The following is a 27,515-nucleotide window of genomic DNA, read 5'->3' as shown; positions in this document are numbered from 1 at the left end:
TTGTAAAACTCTTACTGCAAAATACTAGTCAATAAGAAATTTGTTCATTTGACAGGTTATTTTGTAATTGTTTATTGCAGTATGTTCTTGGACTTGGTAGCATTTAGTACTGGAGATGTATGGCACTAAAAGGGACCATTGTGTATAGAAATTCTTATGTACTGATATTAATTCAATTTTTTAATCATTTCATTTTAGAATAGATGCGGAAAGGTCACAAATTTTCGACACAGCAGAAGTATGTTTTTGAAAAATATTTTCAGAATTCCAATCTGATAGATTGATCTGATTGTAGAGATTCAGTTTCCTTGTCCTGAGTTTAAATTACTTTTTTTTTCTTTTTAAATCCAAGTGCTGATTTGATTACATGTACAGAAAATCATTACCAGTATGTCTTCATTAAATCTAAACAAGGGAAATGATGGAAACGTTTTCCTTACTGGTTTTCCATTTTGGTAGTAGTTTCTAAATTGCTGTGGTGTCCCTTGTACAATCCACTGCATGTGGTAAAAATGCATTTCGTAAAATCTCTACAAATTTGCAGAGGTTTTAAGCATTCTTTTTACAATCAACAGAATATTCCTCTGTCGACCCTTCTATCTGTTTTGTTGTAATGCCATAAAAACGTGTTCTGACTTCATATCTCTTAGATTTTCAAATTAAATTTGGGAAATTTCTTTTTTCTTACTTTCTGATATGAAAATCTCTGTTTATGTTGATTCTTACTGGGCTGTTTAAATTGACAGAATAATGTAGTTTTATCTGGTTGTATATATATATGTTCTTCCACTTGCTTGAAAATCAGTGTTGATTCCATTTCTTTCAGTACTGCTTTGGGCTAGGCTGAACTGACTCTTTTCCACTCTTTTTGCAGCTGCGTGCATTGCAATGTTGTGTACTCTGATGTGGCGGCACTCAAGTCTCATATTCAAGGTTCTCACTGTGAAGTCTTTTACAAGTGTCCTATCTGTCCCATGGCATTTAAATCTGCTCCCAGCACACACTCCCATGCCTATACACAACACCCGGGTATCAAGATAGGCGAACCAAAGTAAGCAAAATTAATCTTCTACTGCACTTGCCTGCATTTTAATAACTTCTGAAATTGCATTCTGTCCTGTGCTTATAATCTTAAAAGTCACGTACGGTACAGCCAACAGTTTGTCATCCTGTTGGTAACGTGCGGAGGTCGTGCAATGTTTTCATGAGTTTTTAGCTGGCAATTTATTTGGCAAAGGTTAAATTTCCATGAACATAGCAATAGTGGTTCTTTAAACACTGCGTGCTACAAGAGAGTAGTACAGTAATTACAAAAATTATTTGGACAGGCAGCTAGTGTGTTGCTCGTTCTTATTTTTTGATCCACTTAGTTCACCTGCATTTTTACTCTGAATTAAGATAATGTGATTCCAAAAAGAACTGCTAAGACTCATCAGGACTTAATGCAGTGATTTTCATACCATCTGGTTGAAAAGGTGGGAAAAGGTGATTTTATTTTTTTCTATTACATGCTCGCAGATAGTCGTCTGGGTGAATTCGGAAAATGGGTTCTTTACGTGCCGTCAGTTCACAGGGGTCAGGGTGTGTACTTGCGAGAGATGGTTTTAGGAGCGGCAGTTGTCATCTCTGGGCGGACCCCGGGCACTTCTCACGGGCTGCGGCCGCCTGCGGTGCCCTGTTCTTTAGGCCAGGCAGCCGCTCGCTTGTCGGGCAGTGTTTTTCCTGCAGGATCTGTTCTTTCCGTCTACTAGATTTTTCTTCGTGAACGCCATAGGTCTTGGGAGCGGTGAGCTAGTTTTTGGCTACCCTAAGACAGTCACATCTCAAGGACAGCGGTTCCAGTGTGTTATTAAGTGAGAGGTGCCAGCCTTCAAGCCATTTTCAGCCTTGCCCCCTCCAAATCAAAATAGATGCATTTATAGAGCTGTTTATATAAGCTTTTTTCCCACACGTAATCTCTTTTTTCTGGATTAAAGCAGAACCCATTCCGTTCTGCAGCTAGGAAAGTTGTGCATAAACACGGTGGTTTACTGACGATGCTAACACAGGGCACAATTAGGAACTTGGCTTCAGGGTCTTTTGTTTTAACGATGTTGAACATTCAAGGCCTCCGCTGAAGCCAGTGGGAGCTGCAGGTGCTGATGCATGTGAAAATCGGGCTTCAAATCTCATCGGTCTTAGCCTGATGCCTTCTCTTTGCAGGCCTTTTTCTTCTGTCGCCTTTCTCCTCTGTTGGTACCAGTGCAGTATTGAGAGTAAATATTCACGTATTTAACTCTGTGTTGTTCCTGTGGAGTGCGCAGAGCATACTAGTACATTTTACAACTTGCAGACTCAAGAAAATAGAAGGCAGATGAGAGAAACAAGGTACCATGTAATGTAATAACCAGATTTCAGAAGAATTTGGTTTATCACTGTTTCTTCTAACATATTAACAGGAGATTTACTGCAAAACGGCAACAAACTTACTGTGTCTGATACCAAATTAAGACATTTCCACCCAGTGACAGATGATACCTGGCTTTAATTCGGAATGGTATCTTCAGTGAGAGGCTTTGAAATACCAACATTTAATCTAAAACTTGTGTCAGATTCCCATAATTTTCATTAGAGAAGACTGAAAGATTAAGATCACCGTTTGTGTAAGATACTTCATGTATGAAAAGTGCAGAAGACTTCTTGATTTGTGCTTGGATCTGCTGATCTTGGATCTTGCTTCTGACCAACTTCATGAATTCAGTGTTTTGCATTAGTTTTCTTTCCATATAGATGTGCTTATAATTGTATTCTTTTATGAATTTATTTTGATTATAAAAAGACTAAAATAAAATTTTATGAAGTACTATTGTAATAAATTACAGAATTCATAGTTGAGTGCTGCTCTTAAGAAGTGGTGTTTTCTTTAAATCTGCCAGTTTTAATCAAGATGCTGTCTTAAATGCACGCAGAGTGACTCATAGGATTTTCCCAGTCTCTGCAATGTTTGGAGTTCTTTACTTCCATTTCACAAGCATCTGTAGGTAGTACAGTGTTGCCACCAACACTCAAGATGCTCGCATTGACTGCTGTTTTGCCATTTAATAAGGTCTATTTCAAACTATCAGGACCTGTGGTTTTCCTCAGAATTAACTACATGGAGTTCTGCTACTCAGTAGCAATTTAAAAAGGAAATGTTTTTCGTGGTCAAGTTGACATCAAGTGCTTGTGGCATTGCTCAAATTCTGGTTTATCTGCTGTGATGTTCTGTGTTAAAGTGACCGAACAGCCCAGGTTGGAAGGGACCTCGGAAGGTCGCTGGGTCCAGCCCTTGGTGGAGAGGGGGCTGAGATGAGGTTATCTAGCACCCTGTCCGGTCGCATCTTGAAAGCCTTCAGTGATGGGGACTCCACCGCATCCCTGGGGCGCTTGTGCCAGCGAGTGATTGTTCTCACTGTAAAAAATTTCTTTCTTCTATCAAGATGAAACCTCTCCTGGTGCAACTTGTACCCATTGCCCCTTGTCTTCTCCGTGTGGCTCCTTGTGAAGAGAGACCCTCTGTCCTCTTCGTAGCTGCCCCGTAGGTACTGGAGCACTGCGATGATGTCCCCCAGAGCCTTCTCCAGGGAGGAGAGACCCAGCTCCTTCAGCCTTTCCTTCTAGGGCAGGTTCTCCAGCCCTTTGATTATCTTCATGGCCCTCCTTTGGACCCTCTCCAGTCTGTCCATGTCTTTCTTGAGTTGTGGGGACCAGAACTGGACACGGTGGCCCAGGTGCGGCCTGACCAGCACTGAGTAGAGCTGACGAGCACTCTTGTATTTGAGGAAATACATTCACCTTGAACCAGTCTGCTGCTGCTGGTTTATCTGTATCCTATTACCTAGCATCTGCGTTGCATGTGGCTGGCGTACATTTTGAAAGCTTAAATTCGTTATTGAAAGGAAGGAGTGTAATATAGTCATGTAACACTATAGATATGACTATGCAAGCTCAGTTCAATTTTTGTTCTGAAGTAAAAATTTTAAATGAAAAGGGTACGGTAGCCTTCCGTGTTTGGAAATGTGAAGCTTTTGAGTTTTCCTTGAGTGTGTAAAAGGTGTCTGACCCTTGAATGTGAGTTTCAAGCCTCACCCAGTAGGCAGATGTTGCTGAACGCTGCGTGGCCGTGGAGCCTGGCTTCTGGGTGTTCCTCTGGGCATCACAGGGGTGCAGCCGAAAACAAGGCCCAGTCAGCACATGTGGGTGGCTGGGGAGGATTTATGACTTCTGTCCTGTTAGTGGGCCGAGGTCAGTCCGGTCCTGAGGAACTTTTTACTGATTCACAGTTCTTGTTTACAGGCTCACTGGGTAAATGCCTGTGTGCCTCTGGCATTTGCTGGAGCTGAGTAATTTACAATTACATTACAAATGGTTGTTTCAGAACAGATACAGTAAACTATTTGGTGTATGAAAAATGAAGTTTATGTGCAGGGATTCTCAGTGGGATGAATTTAGATTATTTTAATATAGGGAAATGGATGGGTGTCTTGTCTTTCAACTTTCTGAAGCGCTCTTCTGTAGCATACCTAAGACGCTACATGTTTTTTATGGGAAACCAAAGCTTATATGGGATTTTCTTTTTTCAGTAAACAGTGTAACTTCATAGGAATGGCACTAAGATATTTTTCGTGGCTGATCTCTTTTTGGGTATTGGAGAAATTCTTGTTTATCAAGCCAGATTATGGATATATACTGTACTACTGGTGCAAAGTATATTATCCCACAAGTAACATTTTTTAATAGGAAAAAATTAGGGGAAGGAGAAATACCATACTCTGGTGCAGAAGCTTTCAAAACGCTAAACCTCTTTTATGTGATATGAAAGTGTTTTCCTGTGAGATACTATCTGTATTTATTCTAGGATAATATGTGAATTTGTTAACCCAATTTTTGAAAAGCGAAACTGTGTGTACCGTGCCCATTTTGGTGTGTACTGTGGGGCGTGAGCAGTTACCGAGTAACCACCCCGGTGCTGTGGTTGCAGTTGAGCTGCCTGCCTTGCTCAAGTGCCTCGTTGGATTGAGGTGGTTGTAAATTATGTCCTGACTAAGCGTAACTGCCTTTAAGCTTTGGATGGGGTTTTAAGCTGTTAAATGTTAAATACTGAGTATTTCAGTTGTAACACAAACCAGCATAGTCAGTTGCATGTGTTCAGAACTGAAAATCATGCTTTTGATTGTGACTGAAAGAAACACTCACGTGCGTGTAGTCACAACTCATACTATTAGGTATGTTGGCATGAATTTAACCGAGTCGAGTCTTTTCTCAGACACCTGTCTGAAATTTGGATCTCTACCAGATAGTTCATGTGCTTCTGTGAAAACAAAGTCTTTTAGCTTACATAGAAAGTAAACATATTCAGCTGTTAAGTGTTTTTAGAGAGAGAAAATTTTTATATGTGATAAATTCAGAATGACGTCAGATTGTTTTTGTAGCAGATTCACTTCCTCCTGTCGGTGCTTGCGAGTGCTGCGTTACCCAGGCATGTGGCCATTAAGGGCTTGGGAAGAGCATTGCCAGCAGGTCGAAGGATGTGATCCTTCCCCTCCGCTCAGGGGTCCCCAGTGCGAGAGACACGGACATACTGGAGCAAGTCCAGCAAAGGGACACTAAGATGAATAAGGGACTGGAGCAACTCTTACATGGGGAGAGGCTGAGGGAGCTGGGACTGTTCAGCCTGGCGAGGAGCAGGCTCGGGAGGATGTTATCGATGTGTATGAATGCCATATGGGAAGGCACAAAGAAGGGGGAGCCAGGCTCTTCTCTGTGGTGCCCAGAGACAGGACAAGAGGCAACGGGCACAAACTGAAACACATGAATTTCCACCTGAACACAAGAAGTCACTTTTTTACTGTGAGGGTGGTCAAACACTGGAACAGGTTGCCCGGAGGCTGTGGAGTCTCAGTCTAGGAGACATTCAGAACCCAACTGGAGATGGTCCTGGGCAGCCTGCTCTGGCTGACTCTGCTTGAGCAGGTGTTGGACTAGATGACCTCAAAGAGCTCCTTTCCTACCTCAGCAATTCTGTAGTCTTCTGTTCCTTACTTTAGATACAGTAAGAATCTGAAGCTTACACTGGATCATAGTTTGATTAAATTGTATAGCCCTGTGATGATAAATTTATATACTACAGACCTGAAATCATTCCAGCTGAGATCACTGTCTAGTTCCACCACAGATGATAAAGGTTTTCTAATTTCTTGTGTCTGATTTTATTTGCAAGATATGGTTCTAATAGAAATATACTTCATTAAATAATCAGAGAGTTATTTTTAATTCTGCCAGTCTTTATTTACATCTTGCTAACCTGGAACAGTGTAACTTTACTCGTCTCTCTCATCTTTATTCTGAAGGGTCTGGAGCACAGGGCTGGGTGGGGAGCGGCTGAGGGAGCTGGGGGTGTTCAGCCTGGAGAAGAGGAGGCTGAGGGGAGACCTGATCGCTCTCTACAACTGCCTGAAAGGAGGGGGCAGGGAGGGGGTGTTGGTCTCTTCTCCCACGGAGTTAGCGATAGGACGAGAGGAAATGGGCTCAAGCTGTGCCAGGGGAGGTTCAGGTTGGATATTAGGAGAAATTTCTCCACAGAAAGAGTAGTCAAGCATTGGACCAGGCTGCCCAGAGAGGTGGGGGAGTCCCCATCCCTGGAAGTGTTCAAAAAACGGGCAAACGTGGCACTCTGGGACATGGTTTAGTGGGCATGGGGGTGTTGGGTTGATGATGGACTGATGATCTTAGAGATCCTTTCCAACCTTAATGATTCCTAGTTTTACTTTCATTAAAAAATAATTCAGCCACCAAGCCAGGAAACATGAAATTAATTACTACTCTGCCCTTAATTGGTTTAGTGGTGGACTTGGTCGTGTTAGGTTAATGGTTGGACTGGATAATCTTAAAGGTCTTTTCCAACCTTAAACGATTCTATGATTCTCTTTAGCACCTAGCCATGGGATCGACTGCTTGGCAACAGGCACCAAAATGCTGGGATTCTGGATGTTAGCAGTGGTATGTGAGCAGTGAACCAGAAGGGTGAAAATCACCCTGCCAGGGACAAGGCTGTAATACAGTCTTGTGCCTCAGCTTGTTTGCCTGCTTAGTTAGTAATCAGGCTTGACGCTTCCTGACTTTTGGACAAAGTTGCTGATGGAGATGTAAGACAGTGTTATAAGAGACAGGATGTAAGGAACAGAAGAAAAATATGTGATGCCCCAGGATTAGGGAACGCGTGTGGTTAGTACCAGCTCTCTAGCTTGCGACATTACAAGCAGATTCACTACAGAACTGCAGCAAGTACTTTTCTGAGGAGACTCTGCTTTTTTTTCCTTGGATGGAGTGAAGAGGGCTGACAGTAAAATCACTGCTTTAAATTATCTCTAGCTGCTCCGCTGAGATGGGACCGAGATGGCGGAGCGTGCTTAGACGCTCAGTAGCTCTGTGTGCTGTGGCCAAGGGAAATGATCCCTTGCATAGGGAATCCTTTGGCTCTTTCTGCCCTTCAGGCTTAAACGGTGCATCCCACAGTGTGCCTGTAACAGCACTGTGCCTGGAGAAGGTTCACGTTCTGTTTCTCTCTGTGCTCAATTTGGCTGACCTGCTGGGGTGGTGATCCATTGACTTTTTTTCCCCAGAAGTTGTCTCTTATGATCTCAGTTAAAACTATTCGTGAGATACATATATTTATATTGATGTGAGGTACATGACGCAAAACTGCATTTTAGGAACCTGGGGTTTCTTTCCTACCAATTATTATCAAGGAGCATTTCCTATTTCTGGCAAGCTCTTTAACACCTTTCATACAGGAATTACCCAAGAAGTTAGGATTCTGAAGGGGTATAGATCAGTAATAATGTGGCAAACTAAAATACTTGTTTTGAATAATGTTTAAGAAGCTTTTTTGGACAGTAATGTGGGGGGTCAGAGGATGGGGAGGGAGCTCCTCTTTCCAAATACTCCGTGCTCACAAGGTGAAGCTAGCAGGTGTGTGTGCTGCTGTGCCTGCGCAGTGGCATCCCATGCAGAGGGTTCACCGCAGAAAGCACTACAGTACTGTGGAGGTCATCAGAGGACGCTGTGTGACTAAATAAATTTATCTCAGCATATGTAAGAAACTGGGACCACTTGGTATACCACAAAACCAGTATTTTTTCACAGTTAAGATGATTAAGTGTACTATTTTTCATTATTTCAAATATTTGGACTCACTGAATGGCTTGGACATTGAAGCAAAGTCCCTGTTGCTGTCATCTCAAAGCGCAGCACAGCGTGGTCTTTAGAGCTCTTGAACCATGTACTGTCGACAGTAGTTGCTCAGAGGGATATAGAAAGGACTTAGAACATTTATGTGGATAATGGGAAAATTCAGCACTCTAGCAACCAGGGTTTGTTGGTTTCCTTTCTTTTTTTAAATGAAAAGTAATTCTTTAGGACAGACATCACCCTCTAATTGATGGGATTAGGAAGACTGTCATTGTACTGAGCACCCATTGCTGGCTTGCTTTCATTTTAGCTGAACTTTTTCTGAAGTACTACTTCTACTGATGGCTAATGGATAAGATTTCTCCCTCACCTGATGATCTATGGCAAATTTCTGTGTTACTTTTCTTTCACGTGTCATTTCCTTTCATTTGTTTTCCAAGTTAAAGAAAAAAAGTGTGGTGTTTCTGAAAGAATAGAATTATTTACTATTTATAAGCAGATAACATTAAAGGGTTGCAGTTTGAATGGCTGGTCTTGTAACTCACCTTTAGTTGCCAGGGAAATCATTCTTAATACAGTCAAACATGCAGATAGGCAAAAACAACAAGCAAAGTATGAAGTAATCATTATATAGAATGCAATTTAAACTACACTTTTCATTATGAAATCATCAGCAATATGAAACAAGCTTCAAACTATTGTCATGTAGTAGTTGTTGGAGCATTTAGATCAGAGGATTGTTTCTGGTTTCCCTATGTTTTTTGTCTGTTGGACAGACACTTGACAAGGATCTGCTAAAACAAGCATTTTCAGATTGTTTAATAACTTTCTTAGCCAAAATTCTGTGTCACAAAATCCTATCTCATCCATTTTCAGGGACTATGCTTTTAGTGCCCGGTTCTTACCTAGTTCTTTGTTAATTAGTATACCTATTTCTAAAGCACTTTTGAAATTACATTAATAGATGCATTGCTTCACCAGTTACACAGCTACTAAAACAAATAGCTTTTGTTACAATTTTGATTAGAATATTGCCTGTCAGAATGGGAGATGTAGGTAGCTCATTTGAAAAGTTGCGTATGCCTTGAGAGAGGAATTTGTGGTTTTGGTGGTGTCTCTGCATTGCTTCAATAGACAGATTCTTAAAGGCCTGTAATTGCAAAACGGGGAAAAACCATCCTGTGAAGTTTCGGCTTCAGAGCATTAACAGAGTCTAGGCTTGGCATTCAGGAGGTTCAAAGCCATATACATTGCCAAAAATAAATTTATCTTGAAGTATATTATCATGACAGAATCAGTCACTCCCTGGAAACATACTGCCTTTACAACGTGAAACAGGTATTTTATCCTTTAGTTATAATGTGAGTTCAGAAATGGAAGACATTTAACTTCCAGAGTATCCTAAGCAGATGTTGGTGTTATATATGTAACTGGCATGTGCTGTTGTTTTCTGGCTTCTTGTTTGCACTTTTTAATCTTTTTTTTTTCTATTTTTCTGTTTTTTCTGCTGCTCCCATATTTTGAAATTGGAGGATGTTTTGAATTAGTTTAATTTTAACTTTTTTCAGGCAGTGTGAAATGATTGCTTAAACATGTCAGATCTTAGCTCTGCTGAGAAAAAAAGTTAACATCATGCATGATTCTTGCAAACGGATCATCAACATGACTGACATTGTTTATTGTACTTCTGTTTTTAGAATAATATATAAATGCTCTATGTGTGACACTGTGTTTACTCTACAACCTTTGCTCTATCGCCACTTTGATCAGCACATTGAAAACCAGAAGGTGTCTGTTTTCAAGTGTCCAGACTGTTCTCTTCTATATGCACAGAAACAGCTTATGATGGATCATATCAAGGTGTGTAGGCATCTTCTCTTGTTTCGTTCATAGATACCATTTGTCGTGCAATATATGCTGTGAGAAAGTACTGTAAAAAGGCACAGAATACCAGGACGACTGCTGAGAGAGATGTTAATAATTCCAGAAGAGTAATCAGTGAATAATGTTCTCAAATGTTAAAATGTTGTATTTTGTATCATCTTCAGTGTATCTGTGATGTAATCATTAACTCAGTTTTTCTATATGAATGTTGATTTTGGTATACTAGGAATATCTCAGTGCATTGCATTCAACAGGTTATTTTATCAAAATAATAATGGGTATAGTGAAGTAAGTTAGTCCAATCTTAGTAAGTATTGAGCCTTATTTACAGTATTGTAAGTATTATTCCAGTTGTTAGGAGTTGAGAAATGCTGAGTACATTGTAACATCAAACCTTTGACGTTCAGAACTCACCAGTAGGAACCAGTGTGTTCCTTGAATGGATGCAGAGGTTATTTTTGTGTGTGTTTACATATGAACATGAACACATGCATGCTTTGAAAAAAACTTGAAGTGGATTTTCTCATAAATACCCTTATAATTGAAGATGATCTACTGTCATCTTTGTAAATCATGTTATTAAGAATAATCAGTCCCCTGGCTATAGTTTGTTAGCTGTGTATTCTAAATATGCTGTGCTACCTTGTTCTATATACACCAAATCTGTTAGCAGTGCTGGAATTTCTTATGCCTTATTAACATGATCTGGTGTTACTGTCTGGTAACAGTTGAAGTTATTTACACCATTGCAAAGTATTGCAATCCAGAATGGTAGCACTTAATTTAGTGACACATTAAGACTTAGTAAAATTTGTATACAGCATAGTGGAAAACCAGACATCTTTCTTGTCTGCTAAAACCATCATTTTGCATCTTAGTCTCAACTATGGCACTTGTAACCTCAGAAATCTCTGAAGTTGTATTGAAAACAAGATCCCAAGTCTTGGAAAAAACAGTTGGTCTTAAAGCCAATCTTAAACTTGAGGAGGAGATAGGGAAGGGCTGACCCGAGACATTGAGAAATGCAAGGACTGGATATTTTCTTTGTTTCTGAACTAGTTCATGTTTACTGTAAGAGTCATCTTACATTTATGCCCAATATCTCAAATGATCCTCTCATGCAGCAATGCAAAGTCCTATTTTCTATTTCCTTTGATGTACTCATGTTGCTTCTTTTTTTAACTAAACAGGCAAATTCCATATATTGCAGTGTATGTGTTATTTACGTAATTAGTTTTTCTTGACTCGGGTATCATTGTAAAAGTATTGTTATATCTGTACATAACTACTTCTTTAAGACCTGAAAACAACTATTTTAGGAGCGTGATCTGACTGTAGTTAGGGCCAGAAGCTATTCTTCTATAAATTAGGGTTGCTCAGCGTCTCTCATTATAAAGTTACTCTCAATTACTTACGATCTGGGCACTATTTAACTCTTTCAGCTTTAGTGTTCCATGCCAGTATTTGTACTTTCAACCAGTGTTTTTCTAGCATGTTTCGCTCTAAATGATTCAGACATTTTTGAGAATGAAATTAGAGGATTAGAACATACATGTGCAGTAACAGTATTACTGCTTTTATTCAGAATTGCTAGTGCTTTTACATTTAGGACGTGTGTATAGTAGTAGGGACAGCAGCAGAAAAGTATAAACTGGACTTCAGTTAAGGGGGAATGAAAAAACCACTAACAGGGTATAGATAAAAACAGAAAAGGACTCGGGGAGAGGATGAGTGCCAGACAAGGGCAGAGCTCAGCCCAGCTGCACAAGAAGTAATTGTTTGGTATGGCTAGACATGAACCATCAAGGCAGAGAAGACCTGGATGAAAATAGAACAGAAAGGGATAGAAAGAAGTTCAGAAGGAGGTTATTTAAAGCTACAAAAAATAACCTAGAATAATTCCTGAAGATGTGAATGTTTCTTGTTGGCAAAATGTATGTCTCATTTTCCTATAGTGGCTAGCTACAAGAAAATTCCTAACAACCAGTGAGAACAGGTGGTGAAGGTCTGGACTGGAGGTGTAATGCTCCCAGTTCTGCTGGTGATGAGTGCTGTGATTGCTGTGACTCCATGTTATGCTTTAATGTTTTTTGTTTATTTTCAAATAAGAAATTAAATTTCAAGTATTGTATTTAAAAGACATTTAGAAAGTTGAGCACTAACATTCTACGTGCTGACAAGTTAAGCTGGGGTGGAATCTCCAGGTCAATCTTCAGCTGCCTGAAAGTACAGGAACCTCCTTTCCCCCTACCCCGTGCTTCTTCCTTCTTCTTCTGGTGCAATGGGATACTAAAGGCAGCCTCCTCCTCTACTACACAAGCTCAGTTTGTTCTTGGAGCCTGTCAGTTGGTCCTGTGTGCCTTCCTTTTTAATAACATTTTAGGTTTTTAAATTACTGTCTTTTCTTTTAAAAGTTGTTAAATAGAAGAACATGTTCTACAGATCAGGTTGGTATTTGCTGTAGAGCCAGCAGGTAGTCCCAAATGCCACAGGATTTACAAAAGAACTTCATACTGAAGTATTATACTGGAGTATCAGATCCATATTCTTATATTCTCAGAATCAAGAATGTATTGAATGTTTTTTTTCTTTCTGAGATTACCTGTGTTGTGGTTTAGCCCCAGTCAGCAACCAAGCACCACACAGCCGCCTGCTCACCCTCCCGCCCCCGGTGGGCTGGGGAGAGAATCGGAAGAGCAAAAGTAAGAAAACTCGTGGGTTGAGATAAGAGCCGTTTAATAATTGAAATTTAATAATAATCATAATAATGATGATGATGTAATGAAAAAAAACCCAATGCAATTACCAAAGAAGTAGATTAAGACTTTTGATTCAGAGGGTCTTTGCATTTTGTCAATACAACTGTATACATCAATGTTAGTTTTGTACTTCTTTTTTCCTCTCTTTTATTGTAGTCTATGCACGGAACTTTGAAAAGTGTTGAGGGGCCACCAAACCTGGGGATAAATCTGCCTCTCAGTACTAAGCCCACAACTCAGAACTCAGCCAGTCACAACAAAGAGGACACAAAATCTGTCAACGGAACAGAAAAGTTGGAGAAGAAATCTCCTTCTCCCATAAAGAAAGCAGAGCCTAAAAAAGTCGCTAATCCTGGCTGGACGTGTTGGGAGTGTGATAGGCTCTTCACTCAGAGAGACGTTTACATCTCTCACATGAGGAAAGAACATGGAAAGGTAAATGAATAATATTCAATTACAAAAAAGTCAATTAAACCTGAAATATGAAGTAATTTTTTTCCAAATTCAGCTGTGTTTGTGCAAATAATTCCTTTAAGTTCCATCGTTGTTATTCTTTGTTCTTGTATCTATTTCATCTTTCTCTCTTTGGCTGCTTAGTTTTTGTCATTTTCTACATAGTTCTACTGAGAAAACCCACACGCTCTTACTTAATTGTAGACTTGTTCATCCAGTACCAAAATTTCTTCAAGATGGAAAGAGTGAAAGATGTTCCAGTATTTCATCCAAGTCATCTAATCTGATCCAGGTTCTCATTTCTTCCTTTGTGCCTTCTCAGTTCCCTTTCTCTCTTGAAAATTCATTAACTGTTAGACTCAGGGAATGGAGTCTTGTTTTATTGGTCCACTGAGTGCCAAACCACATTTCATTTTAAACATAGACTCACTCTAAGGTTGAGCCTTTGCTCTAATCTTACACTTGTAGGTTCAGCCAACAAGTCAGCTGAGTTGAACAAGTTGGATTTTGTATTTAAAGCAGCTAGATTTGAGATAGCTTGCTTAAAATGGATTGAAAGTGACATATGGGCATGCTGTATCGTCAAGTCAGCAGAAAGACAGCTTGATGTCCTTGCTGCATCCCGTAGCTTTTCCAATTAAATGAAATTAAAAAGACTGGCAGGCAGGCAGTAGTGAAACTGATCCTCGCATGGACCCTTCTTAGCTGCGCTTGAGACAGACTGTAGCAAGCTCCAGCCCGATGCCGACACGCAGCAGTCGTCTGCTGTCCAGTCCTGTCCTTCGCTGTGTGCTAGTGAAAACGGTCTGGTTCTTCCCTCAGTTGGGAAGCAGGGAGTTAAACTAATGTACTGTGCTAATGTAAGAGCAGAACTAGAAGGGATAACAGACATATTTTGTCTACGTGGAGAAGAATCATCCTTCATGAAAATCTGTAGTTTTCAGGATGCTAATATGCTGTAATAAATGAGCACATTTCCAGAGGTTTCTGTGTCCCTTCAAATTACAGTGTTTATCTCTAAAGCAGTTGTGAAAATTATTCTGTTTATAAATACTTTATGGAAAAGCTGAAAAGGCCAGACTACTGAATGTCATCTCTAATTTTCTTATGACAACTTGAAGCAAATAGCACCGAGCCTGACTGACAGGAGACTATTTCCATGTTTCTCCTTGCCTTCAGTAACTCCCACTCCATTCTTTCAGCCTTCCTGCTGTAGAGTCCTGTAGCTACATTGCAGTCCCCTTGGAACGGAACACACAAAACCAAAGGATTTTGATTCACAGAACTACATTTTCTTTTACCTGGTTCTCCTTTTACAGCTTGAGGGCATGAAAAGTAGACAAACAGCTGAGATCATGTGGTCTCCATTTGATTTCTCCAGTTGCTTTAAAAGACCATTTTTGCATTTCTGTCCATTGAAGTCACCGAGCAACTGTTAATTGCTTCAGTTTCAAGCCTAGCAGGTGTATTCCTGACACTTCTACTAGGCAGTGTCTGTAAAGAAACTCCATAAAATGTGTTGCAGTCCCTGTGGCATGCCTATGCTCTGAATACTTGTTCCTGATCCTGTTAACACTCACTCATAGTTTAATATTCTGTCAAAATCAGTCTCTTTAGCAACATATAAACTGTTGGTCCACTCTGTTTTGCCTGTTAGTCCAAGTATTAACTCATCAGTGCTTTTACCAGCAAACAGAAGTAAGTTTAAGACCAGATGCCTTTTACATTGATGCAATTCTTAAAAACAAAACAACACAACCTCCCTATGAAAGTGGCATTTCAGGGTGAACTAGAGAATGATAGCCAGTCTGATCACATCTGCAGCAAAGTGGCAGAAGCCATGTAAATAAGGTTAGTAACACATTGATAATGCTTCTAAGTATTAGCCTTAAATATGTATCTTTCTATCTCTGACATTTAGTAAGAATGTGCAATCTTACCTCTAGAACAGCCCTTACTATGAAATATTGGATAATTGTTGCACTCAAATACTGGCCTAAAGGCCTGTTTCGTTGCTTACAATTATGTGCTATTTTTGTATCCCTAATCAAGCGGGATAACAAAGAAGGCATATATATATTAAAATGAACAGAGATACAACTCCATGTCTTGCAGAAATGGGTGATAAAGACCAGTTGCTACACTACTTCCACACCTCTCGAAACTTTCAGTAATTGTTAGCTTTCAAAATATATTCAAAAGCTAAGTTTTTATGGATACATTTTATTGTAGAGAGACTAGAACATTAGATAACCAAGTATGTGATAATGGGTCTAATAAATAATGCAATTCATTTATAGTCTGCTTGTCTTAAGAATGATAGGTGTGGGTTAAATGCTCTAAAATGATCTATGCAGAATGTTTATTAAAAACTTTAATTAAGCAGTTCATGAGCTATTCACAAAAGTCCATTGTCATGTAAGGTATTTGAAGATAATTAGTTTCAAACTTCTAATTGCTGCTTTTGCAGGATCAGAGTGAAAGTCTGGAGCTGTAACCCTTCTTAGCTGATCGCAGGCTGGATTATTCAGAGGTATTCGTAGGAGAGGTATTGCCATGTATATCCTTTCTAGACAGATTCTTGAGTTTCCAGACCTTATTGGGTAATGTCTACACAGACAGACAGTTCAGGTTCACATTTTCTATGTTTTCTTCCTGAGCTGGTTGAAGGGTAGGCAAATTTGTAGCCACCTTGGTGTGACTCTCTGCCCCATCTTAAAAGTGCTGTTTTTAAAAAAATAATAAATGCTGTTAGCCCAGACAACGGGTGGTTCTAACAAGTCTGTATAACTCCTGGCTTGAAACTGGGTTGTGTATGTCTGCACTCAGCCAGGTAGACGGACGCTGAGATTCATAGGACTTGTGTGTAAGTGTGTTTCTATGAAAGGACAGATGTTTTCTAAGCAGGAATTGCTTTACAATTCTGACTTGCTGTGCATCTAATTGAACATCCTCTTTCTTCCTGTAAAGACAAGATGCTGTACAAGAGGTCCTGCTGCACCTAATTACAGAACGAATTTTTTAGTTCTTTTGGTTTTGGCTGACACTGCAGAAACTAGTGCATCCAAAATCCTATTTGGGTCTCTATCAGGAATCTTCCTAAGAAATTCAGAATGATTGTGGTGTCATGGGTGGTTACCCCAGGTAGTGCCCTGTGCTACTGAGCACAGCCCTCCTACTGCTTTTCGAAGCGCTTGATGCATCTACACGGTACAGTGGCCTTGGCAAAGATACATCGGCTGCCCTGGTTGAGCTTGTATGTTTGTACAGCATGGTGCAGGGCTGTTTCTTGATAGAAGCGCTAATAGGACTTCACATTTTATTTTATAAATTCTTCCCAGAGCATTGCAGTCATAAGCATACTGCAGAACTATACTGCAAAATGTATTGATTAATGCATTAGCATTGAGGAGTATGCACTGCAGGTAAACACTGTCAAGTTTTCACCTTTAACAATTTAAGAGCAAAATATGTTGATTTCCTTTTATTTTAATTGGCCTTTAAATGTGAAAAGGAAGTCTAGGTTGAACAGTACTGTGCCTCTAACAGCATTATGTTGACTAGCCCCAATAAAATTACCATATCATGTTTCCTAATGGGCTGCTTCACATTTGCATGAACGACCTTTCAAAACTGCTCTTCTTTCCTTCCCCCACACTCCATGTGATTTTGGTCTTGATAGCAAAAGGTCTCTCATCTCACTCTAACAGCTCTTACTCCTTTAGCCATTCCAGACATCTTTTTCCTGTATACAAACCTTCCACCGTTCACTCCAAACTTAGCAGTAAATGATAATTTTCATTAATGACATCACCTCTACAGATCTCCCTGGCTTGTCTGTAGCTGTTCCTGAGCAATGTAACCATTAGGGAGAGAATATGAACATCAATATTAAGTTCAGCGCTCAGAGCACAAATATAAGACGGATGGTTTTCAGTTCCTTAAGCATTTATGTATGGCTTGAGCTTGTTAGTATTTAGGATTGAGAATTCTTTTTTTTTAATTATTGATTAATGTTAGGCACCAGAGAAAGACTCATGTCATATTAAAACGTCTGTGTGGATTATTGTGCATCTGCATTGTTTAGGAATTTGTCACTTCCTCAGAAGGTAAGAATAAGTAAGCCAAACAGTTTACATTATTCCATGAAGAAAATCTTTGCTATTGAGTGCTTTGGAACATAGGGACAGATCTTGGGTGGATTCCCCAGAAGAGTCAAGGAGGGTCCAATTTCAAGTGTTGATCCAAGCGTTTCACTCAGTGGCCTCAGTTGCAATAGTAGAATAATGTTTTTTCTTTTTTTTTTCAGTTTTCCAATAAATGCAGAAAAGAGAATGTTATTGATACAATGAAGGAAAACTATGATCACTGCTAGAGCAGGAAAAAGCAATCCAAGGAAGATGATTTCCCTTCTAGATACTTGACTGATTGTCTGAAACTGTCCATTCCTGCACTTGTACCTGACTAGCAGGCATGAGCCCTCCCTCAGACTGGAACACTTGAAATCTGGGTCCACATGATCCAGATTTCTTTCGGGAGGTTCCAATAAAATCCATTTCTTTTTCAGACCCAGGACACCTTGATTCTGGCAGGAATCATTGTACTGAATGATGAGTATGGGATCCTGGCCCTGACTGGATTTTTGAAAAGTAAACTGGAAAAGTAATCTGGAAAAGTCTTCAATTAGATTTGTTTGGTCAGTGTTTGGATTTAATTTCCAAAATGTTGTTTTGATTTCCTTGTTACTGCCAAAACAGCAGAAATTACAGATGTGAGCTTGAACAGTCTAGTTACCTGTGAAAGGAAGCAGGAAATCTGATTGGAATATTTGAATTTCCTTACTGCAGCTACTCAGGTTGATAAGACGTGCCCTTTGAACTGAGTTCTAGGACTGATGGAACTTAAGGGACAGGACCATGTCACTCATTCATTCTTGGGGCTTGCATAGTCCGCAGTTTTGGAGATGTTACTTTTTCAGATACTAGAGCTCCTGTGGCCATGTTCAGCTGGAATGACATAGATGGAGACCACTCCATCCTTTTCAGCTTCCTTTTCTTTCTCCTTCCACTGTAATATAACTGCAATATAAACCCCACAGAAGTCCCCAAACAGATGTCCCTCAAGTTGGCATCGGATCATACCTCCCATTTCTCCATGACTTTTCTGGGCCCTGTTAGTGTGTCAGTGTCTGTGACGTTTTGCTTTGGTCCTTATTATGTGCTCTTCACCCCTCCTTGTAGGTGACTGATGAGCTCTCTCAGTCAGCAGCCGCATAGTTTGGTGATGGTGTCCTGGTTTTGGCTGGGATAGAGTTAATTTACTATACTAGGGAGAAAATTAACTCTATCCCAGCCAAAACCAGGAGAGATGGGAAGGAAAGGTTACTTTATAGCGAAAGCAAATCTCTCACCGTACTGCCTTTACTGATCCAGAAATTATCCACTGATCTTCCTTGCTGCTTTGGCGGAAGAAATTCACTTCATCCGTAGTCTGTGACACCAGTTTACAACTGGTGATAGACGTGTGTGTAACTCATGCTGGCCACACTGCTTTGAAAGAGGTCCAGGTCCTCTGACTTCTGCAGTGTTGCTGTAGGAGTGATGTGTACTTGAGGGTACAGTACCAGACACTGGTAAGTGATGTTTCTTTCCAATTATTAAAAGTTCGACACATGCACTACTTCTACTGAGCTTTTTTAATTAATGTATTTTTCTTTTTTTAAAGCAAATGAAGAAACATCCGTGTCGACAATGTGACAAATCTTTCAGTTCATCCCATAGTTTATGTCGTCACAATCGTATCAAGCACAAAGGCATTAGGAAGGTTTATACATGCTCGTAAGTTCTACTTGTATTTATTTAGAAACAGAGTATATACCAACAAAAAAGGTTGTTAGTTGAATTTCTTTTCTTGACTGTATAAAAGCCAGCGTCCCATTCATTCAAATGAATCGGGTATTTAGATACATGGACAGGGCAAACTATTTAGGCTATCCTGCATGCATAAAACATAGCAGGCTACTGAGAATGCATGTACATGAAGTCTGCTGTCCTTCAGGGGCTTTGGCAAGCAAATCTGAAACTTTACTGAGCTGAGAGTTTGCATGGCTGATAGTTCTACAGAGGTGAGCTTGGTTTTCAATAGTCTCTCAAATATACAACCCGCTCTTCGAATCTACAAAAGCCAGTATTTGTATGGTTCTCATACATGAAAGAGTGTGAAATGTCTCAGAATCCTTAGTGATGTTTAAGTGGCTGGAGAGACGATACATAATTTAATAGAAAAATCTATGTCAATTGGATAAGATACATAAAACAAACTTTGCTGTATCTCTTCATTCATAGTTTTGTACGTGGAACCAAGTTTGAAGGGCTGAAAAGGAAGCTGCAAGCAGCAGCCATTCTCTGTGGCTGCGATCTTACCATTCCCTTCCCTGCCGTAGTACGATCGCTGCTTTGTTATGGAAGGCACAAGGCCCACAGGGGCCAGTGGTGTGGAGACTTGAGACGGCCGTGCACAGCACAGCGTTCCATCAAAGTGCTTTATAACCTCCTGTCTCCCTGCACCACGGTTGCCTGCCACAACCCATGCATCAGATTGTTTCTAATGTAGCCTTGATTTGTACTTCAACCTACACGAGCTGGCTAGCCTAGACACTGCTTCTCTTGGTGTATGACAAGTAGCAAGTGCCTGTTGTTTGCATACCCTTTGAGCAGAAAGCTTATTGTGGTTCTCTGTTTTCATTTCAGAATGCCTACAGTACTGTCTTTTTTTTTTTTTTTAAATAAAGTTAAGTGAAACAGTATTTTAAAAGTTAAAACCTTATGAGAGAGACTCAGAAAGGGGGTGTTACAGTTTAACTTCTCTCCTGCAGTTCTTGTTTGGCCACCCCCCCTCCAGACACCCGTACAATGTGTTACAACATTGGAGCTCAGGAGAAACACACTTCCCAAAAGCGCGAGAGGTTTAGAAGTGATGCAGCTGGTTCAGTGTGGGAGAACAAAGCACAGATTGTGAAAGACAAGTTTATTCTGCTGATTAGTTTGAGGTTGGAAGGGGAGCTGAGAAGAAATTGCTGGTTCCAAGGAGATAAAAGTATTTGGATTTAATTGCAGAATTAAGTGTCATTTGGAGCCAGCATTCATCCAACATGGAAGGTGATTGCTTTCCCTATGAACTTTAAATTAAAGAGAACTTGGGAAAGTGTCTAATAGAGTGTACAGTTTGGTGATGTTAGCAGTGGTCCAAGAAACAAACTCGGATGCTCCCAGGTTTTATTCTGATGCACGCTTTGTACCATTTTGGAGATCATCTTCAGAGAACTTCTCATTCGCTCTGAATATAAATTACTCAAATACTTCTAGTTTTATTTTGTAATTATGCTCATTGTCTTATAATATTTACTTGTGCAATTGATTGGAAAAATGTTGTCACTGTCTTATAATAGATTGTACTCTAGTCTGGATTATTTACTACTCTTATTTATATTCTTCAGAATACTACAACTTTTGTTAAGCATGACATTTGAATCTGTGCATGTCTGCTTTGTGTTTATGTAGGCACTGCCCAGATTCAAGACGTACTTTTACCAAGCGGTTGATGTTGGAAAAACATATTCAGTTGATGCATGGCATTAAAGACCCTGATGTGAAAGAAATGACTGAATCAACCAATATGGAAGAAAGGGAAGTAAAAGAAGACACAAAGGTAATCACTTAGAAGATTCATTCAGGCACTGAGAATGAATTTTTTGTAGGTATACATTCAGGATCTTTAAGTAGATGTAGGTATTTTGATCCCATAAAAGTCTGATCTTCTGTGACGGAGAGCCCAAAAAATGTCTCAAAGGTTCCTGCAGCAAATTGTGTCATGCTTGTACTAGAACATGTTTTTGGAAAGACTTTCTGTTTGGTTTGATCACTGAATGATGGAGAATATAACTTACCACTTAGTGGTTTGGTTTAAGATGACCTTTCAAATCCTCTGCAACCAAGTCCTCTCATAGCTGTAGAAAAGCTACAGGTTAGGTAGAAGTAATGTGACCTTCTTCTAAACACCCAGCCTGGAGCTTATTTTATTTGATGTATTAATTTAAATATAAAATTTATATATAATAATATTCTATATTATTTGATAGAAATTTTACAGTGAAACTGCTTTCAATCTGATGATTGAAATACAGCAGGATCTCTCGCTGTACTTGGCATTGGTGCGGCCTCACGGGTAGTACTGTGTGCAGTTCTGGCCCCACCATTTCAGAAGGATGTGAAGGTCCTGGCATGTGTCCAGAGGAGGGCAACAGAGCCGGTGACAGGGCTGGCAGGCACGTCCTGTGAGGAGCGGCTGAGGACTCTGGGTCTGTCTGGTTTGGAGAAGAGGAGGCTGAGGGGCGACCTCATTGCTCCCTGCAGCTTCCCGAGGAGGGGACGTGGAGAGGGAGGTGCTGAGCTCTTCTCCCTGGGATCCAGGGACAGGGCGCCTGGGAGCGGCTCAGAGCTGTGCCAGGGGAGGTTTAGGCTGGATGTTAGGACACATTTCTTTACCGAGAGGGTGGTCAAACCCTGGAACAGGCTTCCTGGAGAGGTGGTCGATGCCCCAAGCCTGTCAGTGTTCAAGAGGCATTTGGACACTGCCCTTAACAACATGCTCTAGCTTCTGGTCAGCCCTGACGTGGTCAGGCAGTTGGACTAGGTAAGCGTTGTAGGTCCCCTCCAGCTGAAATATTCTAGTCTTCCATTGATGACGAGTGTTAGGAGGGAAGCAAAAATACGATGACAGCGCTGTCCAAAGATTTGTTACATGCAGAGATTAACAACATTTTTAAAGTGTTTTGGGCTCTATATGATAAAGAATTTAACCTGTGATGGCATGTCCAAAGCTGACAGCAGAGACGCAAACATGCCGGTGTTCTAAAATGTATTGTTGTCCTTCACATGACTCTCTTTCAGCCCAACATATTGTCTTCTTATTTAAGTGTTGAAAATATGGCAGCTATATACCTTGTCTTCATAAACATCATGGAGCATATCTGAGCTAGGTAGGATGCAGAGGATTCTTGAGGAGTAGTCATGTCAGAAGGATAACAAGCAGAATATAAAAAATGATCGGTTTAATTAGTTTAAAAAATAGTGCATGTTGATTCATCCTGTGGCCATATGTTAGTCTGGTTACTAGCATCAGGAGATAATATGTCAAGTCAAATTTCAAGGCATGAAATAATATTAAGTCATTAAAATGGAGTTCCAGAAGGTAGTGCTGAAAAGTTCCTAGACCAATATCCTACATTCTGTACACAATTGAAGTCACATTGGTGCGTGTACTTGGATTCAGTTACGCTGGCAAATATTTATTCAAGTTTATACAGTGTATTAGATACTGTAGCTCCATCAGAGCTGACAAAACAAATGTTATGTGCAATTTATAGTAAAGAAAACCCCTAGTTTTCCAACATGTGCAACATATATTTGCTTGTATTATTTCAAATACTGCATTTATCAAAGTTGTACTGTAATCTACCAAGGGAAAGGTTTTGAAGTTTGCAAGTCACAAATAGTTATGAAAAGAACTGCGTATTTATGCTTACATGATATACCATTTATGGCTTTTTTTTAGGTTCCTAGTCCAAAGCGTAAATTGGAAGAACCTGTACTGGAATTCAGGCCTCCACGAGGTGCAATCACTCAGCCATTGAAGAAGCTAAAGATAAATGTTTTTAAAGTTCACAAGTGTGCTGTTTGTGGCTTTACAACAGAAAATCTTCTCCAGTTTCATGAACATATTCCTCAGCATAAATCTGATGGCTCTTCGTACCAATGCAGGGAATGTGGACTCTGCTACACATCTCACGTGTCCCTCTCCAGACATCTCTTCATTGTACATAAGCTGAAGGAGCCTCAGCCAGTATCAAAACAAAATGGGTCTGGGGAGGATAATCAGCAAGAAAATAAACCCAATCATGAGGATGAATCATCTGACAGTACGGCATCAGACAGAAGATGCAAAGTGTGTGCAAAGACTTTTGAAACTGAAGCGGCCTTAAACACTCACATGAGAACACATGGCATGGCCTTCATTAAGTCAAAAAGAATGAGTTCAGCTGAAAAGTGATCAGATTATTTGGGACGCAGAAATCCCTCTCCACATTGGAATACTAATGACATTTTTGCTACAGAAAGTTCAAGGTATAATAGTGTTAACAGTACTGTTCAGACTGTTGCAATATATTCTGCATAAAAGTGTCCCCTTCACCTCATTGTCTATACCCTCAAAACCATTGAAGCAGTATTTGAGTTGAAAAGAGTTTGTATATATTTAAACTAATAACTTTTATACTCTTTGTTATGTGTTTGTATTGGTATCTAGTGGAAAATTTGGGTTTTTCTGTTTTGTTTCTGTTTTTTTTCTAGTAAGTTTCTTTAAAACAGAGTTCTGAATGCTGGGGCAGTTCCTTAGGTTCTCTTAAACCGTTTCTTGTTTGAATGCTTCTGAAAAAGTTTAGCTAACAGAAGTACATCAGAAGGCAGTGCTTGGAAGGGAGTGGGGAGGGGAAGCAAGCTAAGGGGAGATTTTAAGTTCGAAGAACTTGTGCTTCTAAATGTCTAAGGAAGCTTTTAAACTTTCTCTTAAAAATATATATATTTTAAAAAAAAAAAAAAGAAAAATAAGAAGTAAAAGTACCACTGCATAATGTAAAATGCAGTGCTGGTTTTAGGTGGCAACACCAGAACAGGTGCAGAGCCCCTAGAATGACAAAGTACTTTTGAAAAGTGTAATTGCACAACTCTCTGTATCATGAAGTGATTTTTTAGGCCATCAGGTGCTTGTGATCAAAGCTCAAATTGTTACAAAAGGGCTGGGCTGCTCTGGGTTTAACAAATAAGATGTAATTAGAGGAATAGGTTTATACTGATGTTTTTTGTCATGTAATTTATTAAACATTATATAGATGCGAGTACACAGCATTATGTATTTTCCTTTATTTCTGGTTATTGAGAGAAAATAGTTAACCCTTGCTGCAGGGGTTGGTATTTCCCAGCTCTGTACGCTAATGCCAAATGTTCTGGTGCTCAGTGTTACATACAACCACAACTGTCAAGAAGCTCACACACCAGTCTATGTAAGTATAATTGGGGCTTTCAGCTTTAGCACAGACCGTACGAAGCTAGTTCAGCCATTTCAAACACGTATCTAATATCACTAGTTACGCTTTCACAAAGTACAAAAAGGTACCGTACTGTCCCTTTCATATATAGTTCTCTGTGAGAGTTATATTTTTGGTTTGTTTTTGCATTTTATACCTTGTATGTATCCCTAAAAAAAAATTTTGTACTTTTTTTTAAAACAAATTGTGTATATATAGATAGCTGCATGATATACAGTAGTAATTGTTTGGTTCCTTAAAAGTCTTGCTGCTGTCAGATGTTACTATACACTATGTCCATTACAACTGTATTAAACACATTTCATATGTAAATAAATGTGGAGCATTTTGCCCCTAAAGATTTGTGAGATTCGGTTATTTATCATTAAATTTTAACAGTTTTAAAAATGGAAGTGTTTGAAAAAATATGGATCCTTCTCAGCCACCTCTGTAAAACTTCTTAATCACTCTGGAAATTGTGTATCGGATACATTAGTTCTGCTTTCTCTCTTCATCCTCATTCTTAATTTGGTTCGTTGGTAAATGCTTGTTATCCCATTTATATTACTCGCATATTGAGTGGTTATGAGGTACTTCTCCATCCTAAAACATACAGCTGGCATCGCAGGATCTTAGTGTGTAATGTACACTGGCCATCACTGCCCTGTCCATTAAGTGTATACCTCTTTAACACTTGTTTGTTGATGTGCACTGTCAACTGTACAACAAATGAGTTATCACTATGCAGAATGGTGTTTTGTATACAGTGAACAGATAATAAAAGTTAAATTTTCACAGCCATTATTAATACTTTTGTTTATTTTCCCTTTTCACTGTCTTGCACCTGCAAGGGATGCTGTGAACCAGTAACTTAGGCCATGGTTGGTGCTGCCGAGAGGCAGAATGCTGAAAGTTACTGGCAAGTCATCTGAAAGGTGTTGGGCACGACATGAAATCACTCCGTGGTCGCAGCCAGCCTCCCAGGGCAGATGTGCGCAGTGCAAGGTCCTGTGCTGCCTTTGCCCCCGTGACTGGCGCTGCATGTCCGCACGGGAGCTCGTTTTGCCGCAGCCAGTGAGCGGAGCCCAGCTACTGAGCAGTAGGTTCTGTCCAGTTTCAACTGGAAGATAATTTAATGCTCCTTCTAGCAATCCCTTGAAAGGTTTAGGGGATTGTGGGTCTTGAACTGACCCGGAACATCTAGATGCATTTCTGTGTTAGAGCTTATACGCGTTTGGGTACAGCAGGAGTATTGTAACTTTTCCTCCAGGTAAATGGTTCCTTCTGACAGGCAGAAATCCACTCAGCTAGGTGAAGGGGAGAGGAGCCCTTCTGAGGACCGTGGCTTTTCCCAAATACCAGACCTGGGAAAAAAAGAAGAAAAAAAAGACTTAGTGGGACAATTAATATAATGTTTCTCACCTAGTATTTCTTGCCTAGTCCTCCAGCTCCTCCAGATGTTGGGGATTTTCCTTCTGCATCTTCTGAGTAATTCCAGATTCCTAGATATTAGTAATGAAGAAGGCCTGTTGGGTACCTCCCTCTCTTTCCAGGGCAGATTGCCAGTGTCCAAGCACTACTCCAGGAGTGACGCTTCTGCCGGTTCCCTTTTGAGATTCTTCTGCTTGGAAGTTGGTCTTGTCCAAGCAGAGATTTAGATTTCCTGGTGTTGACCGACCAGTTTGTTTATTGCTATTTTACTTGACTTGGGGCAAAGAAAGTTTCACATTTTATTTGGCTGGCCCTTTCAGAAATCGTGGCTCCTTTGCTGCTCAGAACCCCTCAGCGTAAGTTTGTCGTGGTCCTAAGCGCGCTGGTCTCGTCTCCCTGTCCATCCAGCTCTCGGGGGACACGCGTGCTTATCGGACGGAAAAGCAAAAGCAAGTAGGGGACCCAAATACAGCACAGCCCCTTGGAAGTGTAGTGCCTTATTAATGAAGCGATTTTTTACTGATGGGGAGGGAGGCTGGTCACCCGCGCTCCGCATGCAGCTGCTGGCTCAGGGCAGGTTTCGCTTTGCTGGAGCAGAGGCTGAGCAGTCTTGCTGCTGAGCAGCAGGTGATGCCACCATCCTTGCTGCAAGGCACGTGTTTCAAACAGGAAGGGATTGTAAGGGACAACATGGTGCAATACAGCCAGCAAGGATGGCACAGAAGGGAACGTGTAAGAGAAGTTTTCTGCGCGTTTGCACAGAATAAACCAGCAGCAAGCAGCTGGGCACAGCTACAGCGCACTGGGAGCCTGAGGAGAGCTGCTGGAGAGCGACAGCAAAGGGAATGAAAGAAATGAGTCTGGCCTCTCCTTTTCCATCCCAGCTGTTCGGCTGTGCAGGCTGAAAAGGGAGTAGCTGCAACCTTAAAAGCACAGACCGGCTTCCAAGGCTTCTGCTGGGCCGCAGCCGGAGCAATGGCATTCACAGCCGCTGTTCAAATTCACGCAACTTCAGCTCGCTGTGTGTTTGCTGCGAGGGCCGGGTGTTCCCCTCAAGAGCAGGAAGCAAACCCTAAATTACAAATTCTCTGGAGAGGCTCCCAAAACCTGGGAAGGAGAGGAGCGGTAGAAGGCAAACCTCCTCCACGGCATGTGGCAGGACCCCTGTCGAGGGCGGCTCCTTAGCCCGGCCCTCGGCAACAAGCACACCCAAAGCGCCCAGTCCCAGGCGCTGGCACGGAACCCAGGCGGGCCTGAGCAGCCAGCGAACAGGGCTGGGAGAGCTGGGGAGGCCAACGCCGAGGCAGGGGCCTCCCGATCCCAAGCATGCCCCAGGCACCGCGCATCCTTTGCCACTGCAAATACCCCAGGAGCCCTGGGCGTCAGGGCATGCCCCGATCGGCACTGTGTATGTGGAGCTGCAGGTCCATCAGGCCTTCCTGACGGGAAGGTGACCTCCTGAAGACCAGGAGGAGAGCAGCACATTGCAAAGCAACGTGAGACTCCAGTGAAAAGGCAAAGATCTCCGTTTGCCTGCCTAGGGGAATTATTTCCTCTTGTAAACTATAAAGAAAATATGTGAACATATTTGTACGTGAGATCTGACATTTGAATTGTTTGCTTTTAATTAATGCTGTGGC

The 27,515-nt window shown here is 40.7% G+C and overlaps 1 protein-coding gene across 4 annotated transcripts in view; it reads left to right on the top strand.

Annotated features, from left to right (window-relative positions):
* ZNF532 (zinc finger protein 532) overlaps positions 1-23,411 on the top strand; it is a 34,070-nt gene extending 10,659 nt beyond the window's left edge. Inside the window, exons 3-8 of one of the 4 annotated variants that reach the window (XM_075726517.1) lie at positions 875-1,051; positions 9,906-10,068; positions 13,008-13,286; positions 19,029-19,141; positions 20,864-21,011; positions 22,917-23,411. In XM_075726517.1, coding sequence (XP_075582632.1) covers positions 875-1,051; positions 9,906-10,068; positions 13,008-13,286; positions 19,029-19,141; positions 20,864-21,011; positions 22,917-23,411 — 1,375 coding nt within the window. The remainder of the gene's footprint in view (positions 1-874; positions 1,052-9,905; positions 10,069-13,007; positions 13,287-19,028; positions 19,142-20,863; positions 21,012-22,916) is intronic. The other 3 variants (XM_075726515.1, XM_075726516.1, XM_075726518.1) reach the window with 3 other exon arrangements.
* The last annotated feature ends 4,104 nt before the right edge of the window (positions 23,412-27,515 follow it).

This window comes from Pelecanus crispus, chromosome Z, assembly GCF_030463565.1.
Source record: "Pelecanus crispus isolate bPelCri1 chromosome Z, bPelCri1.pri, whole genome shotgun sequence".
NCBI classification, from domain to species: domain Eukaryota; kingdom Metazoa; phylum Chordata; class Aves; order Pelecaniformes; family Pelecanidae; genus Pelecanus; species Pelecanus crispus.
Note: the sequence above shows the minus strand (reverse complement) of the source record. Positions and strands in the feature narration are given on the sequence as shown.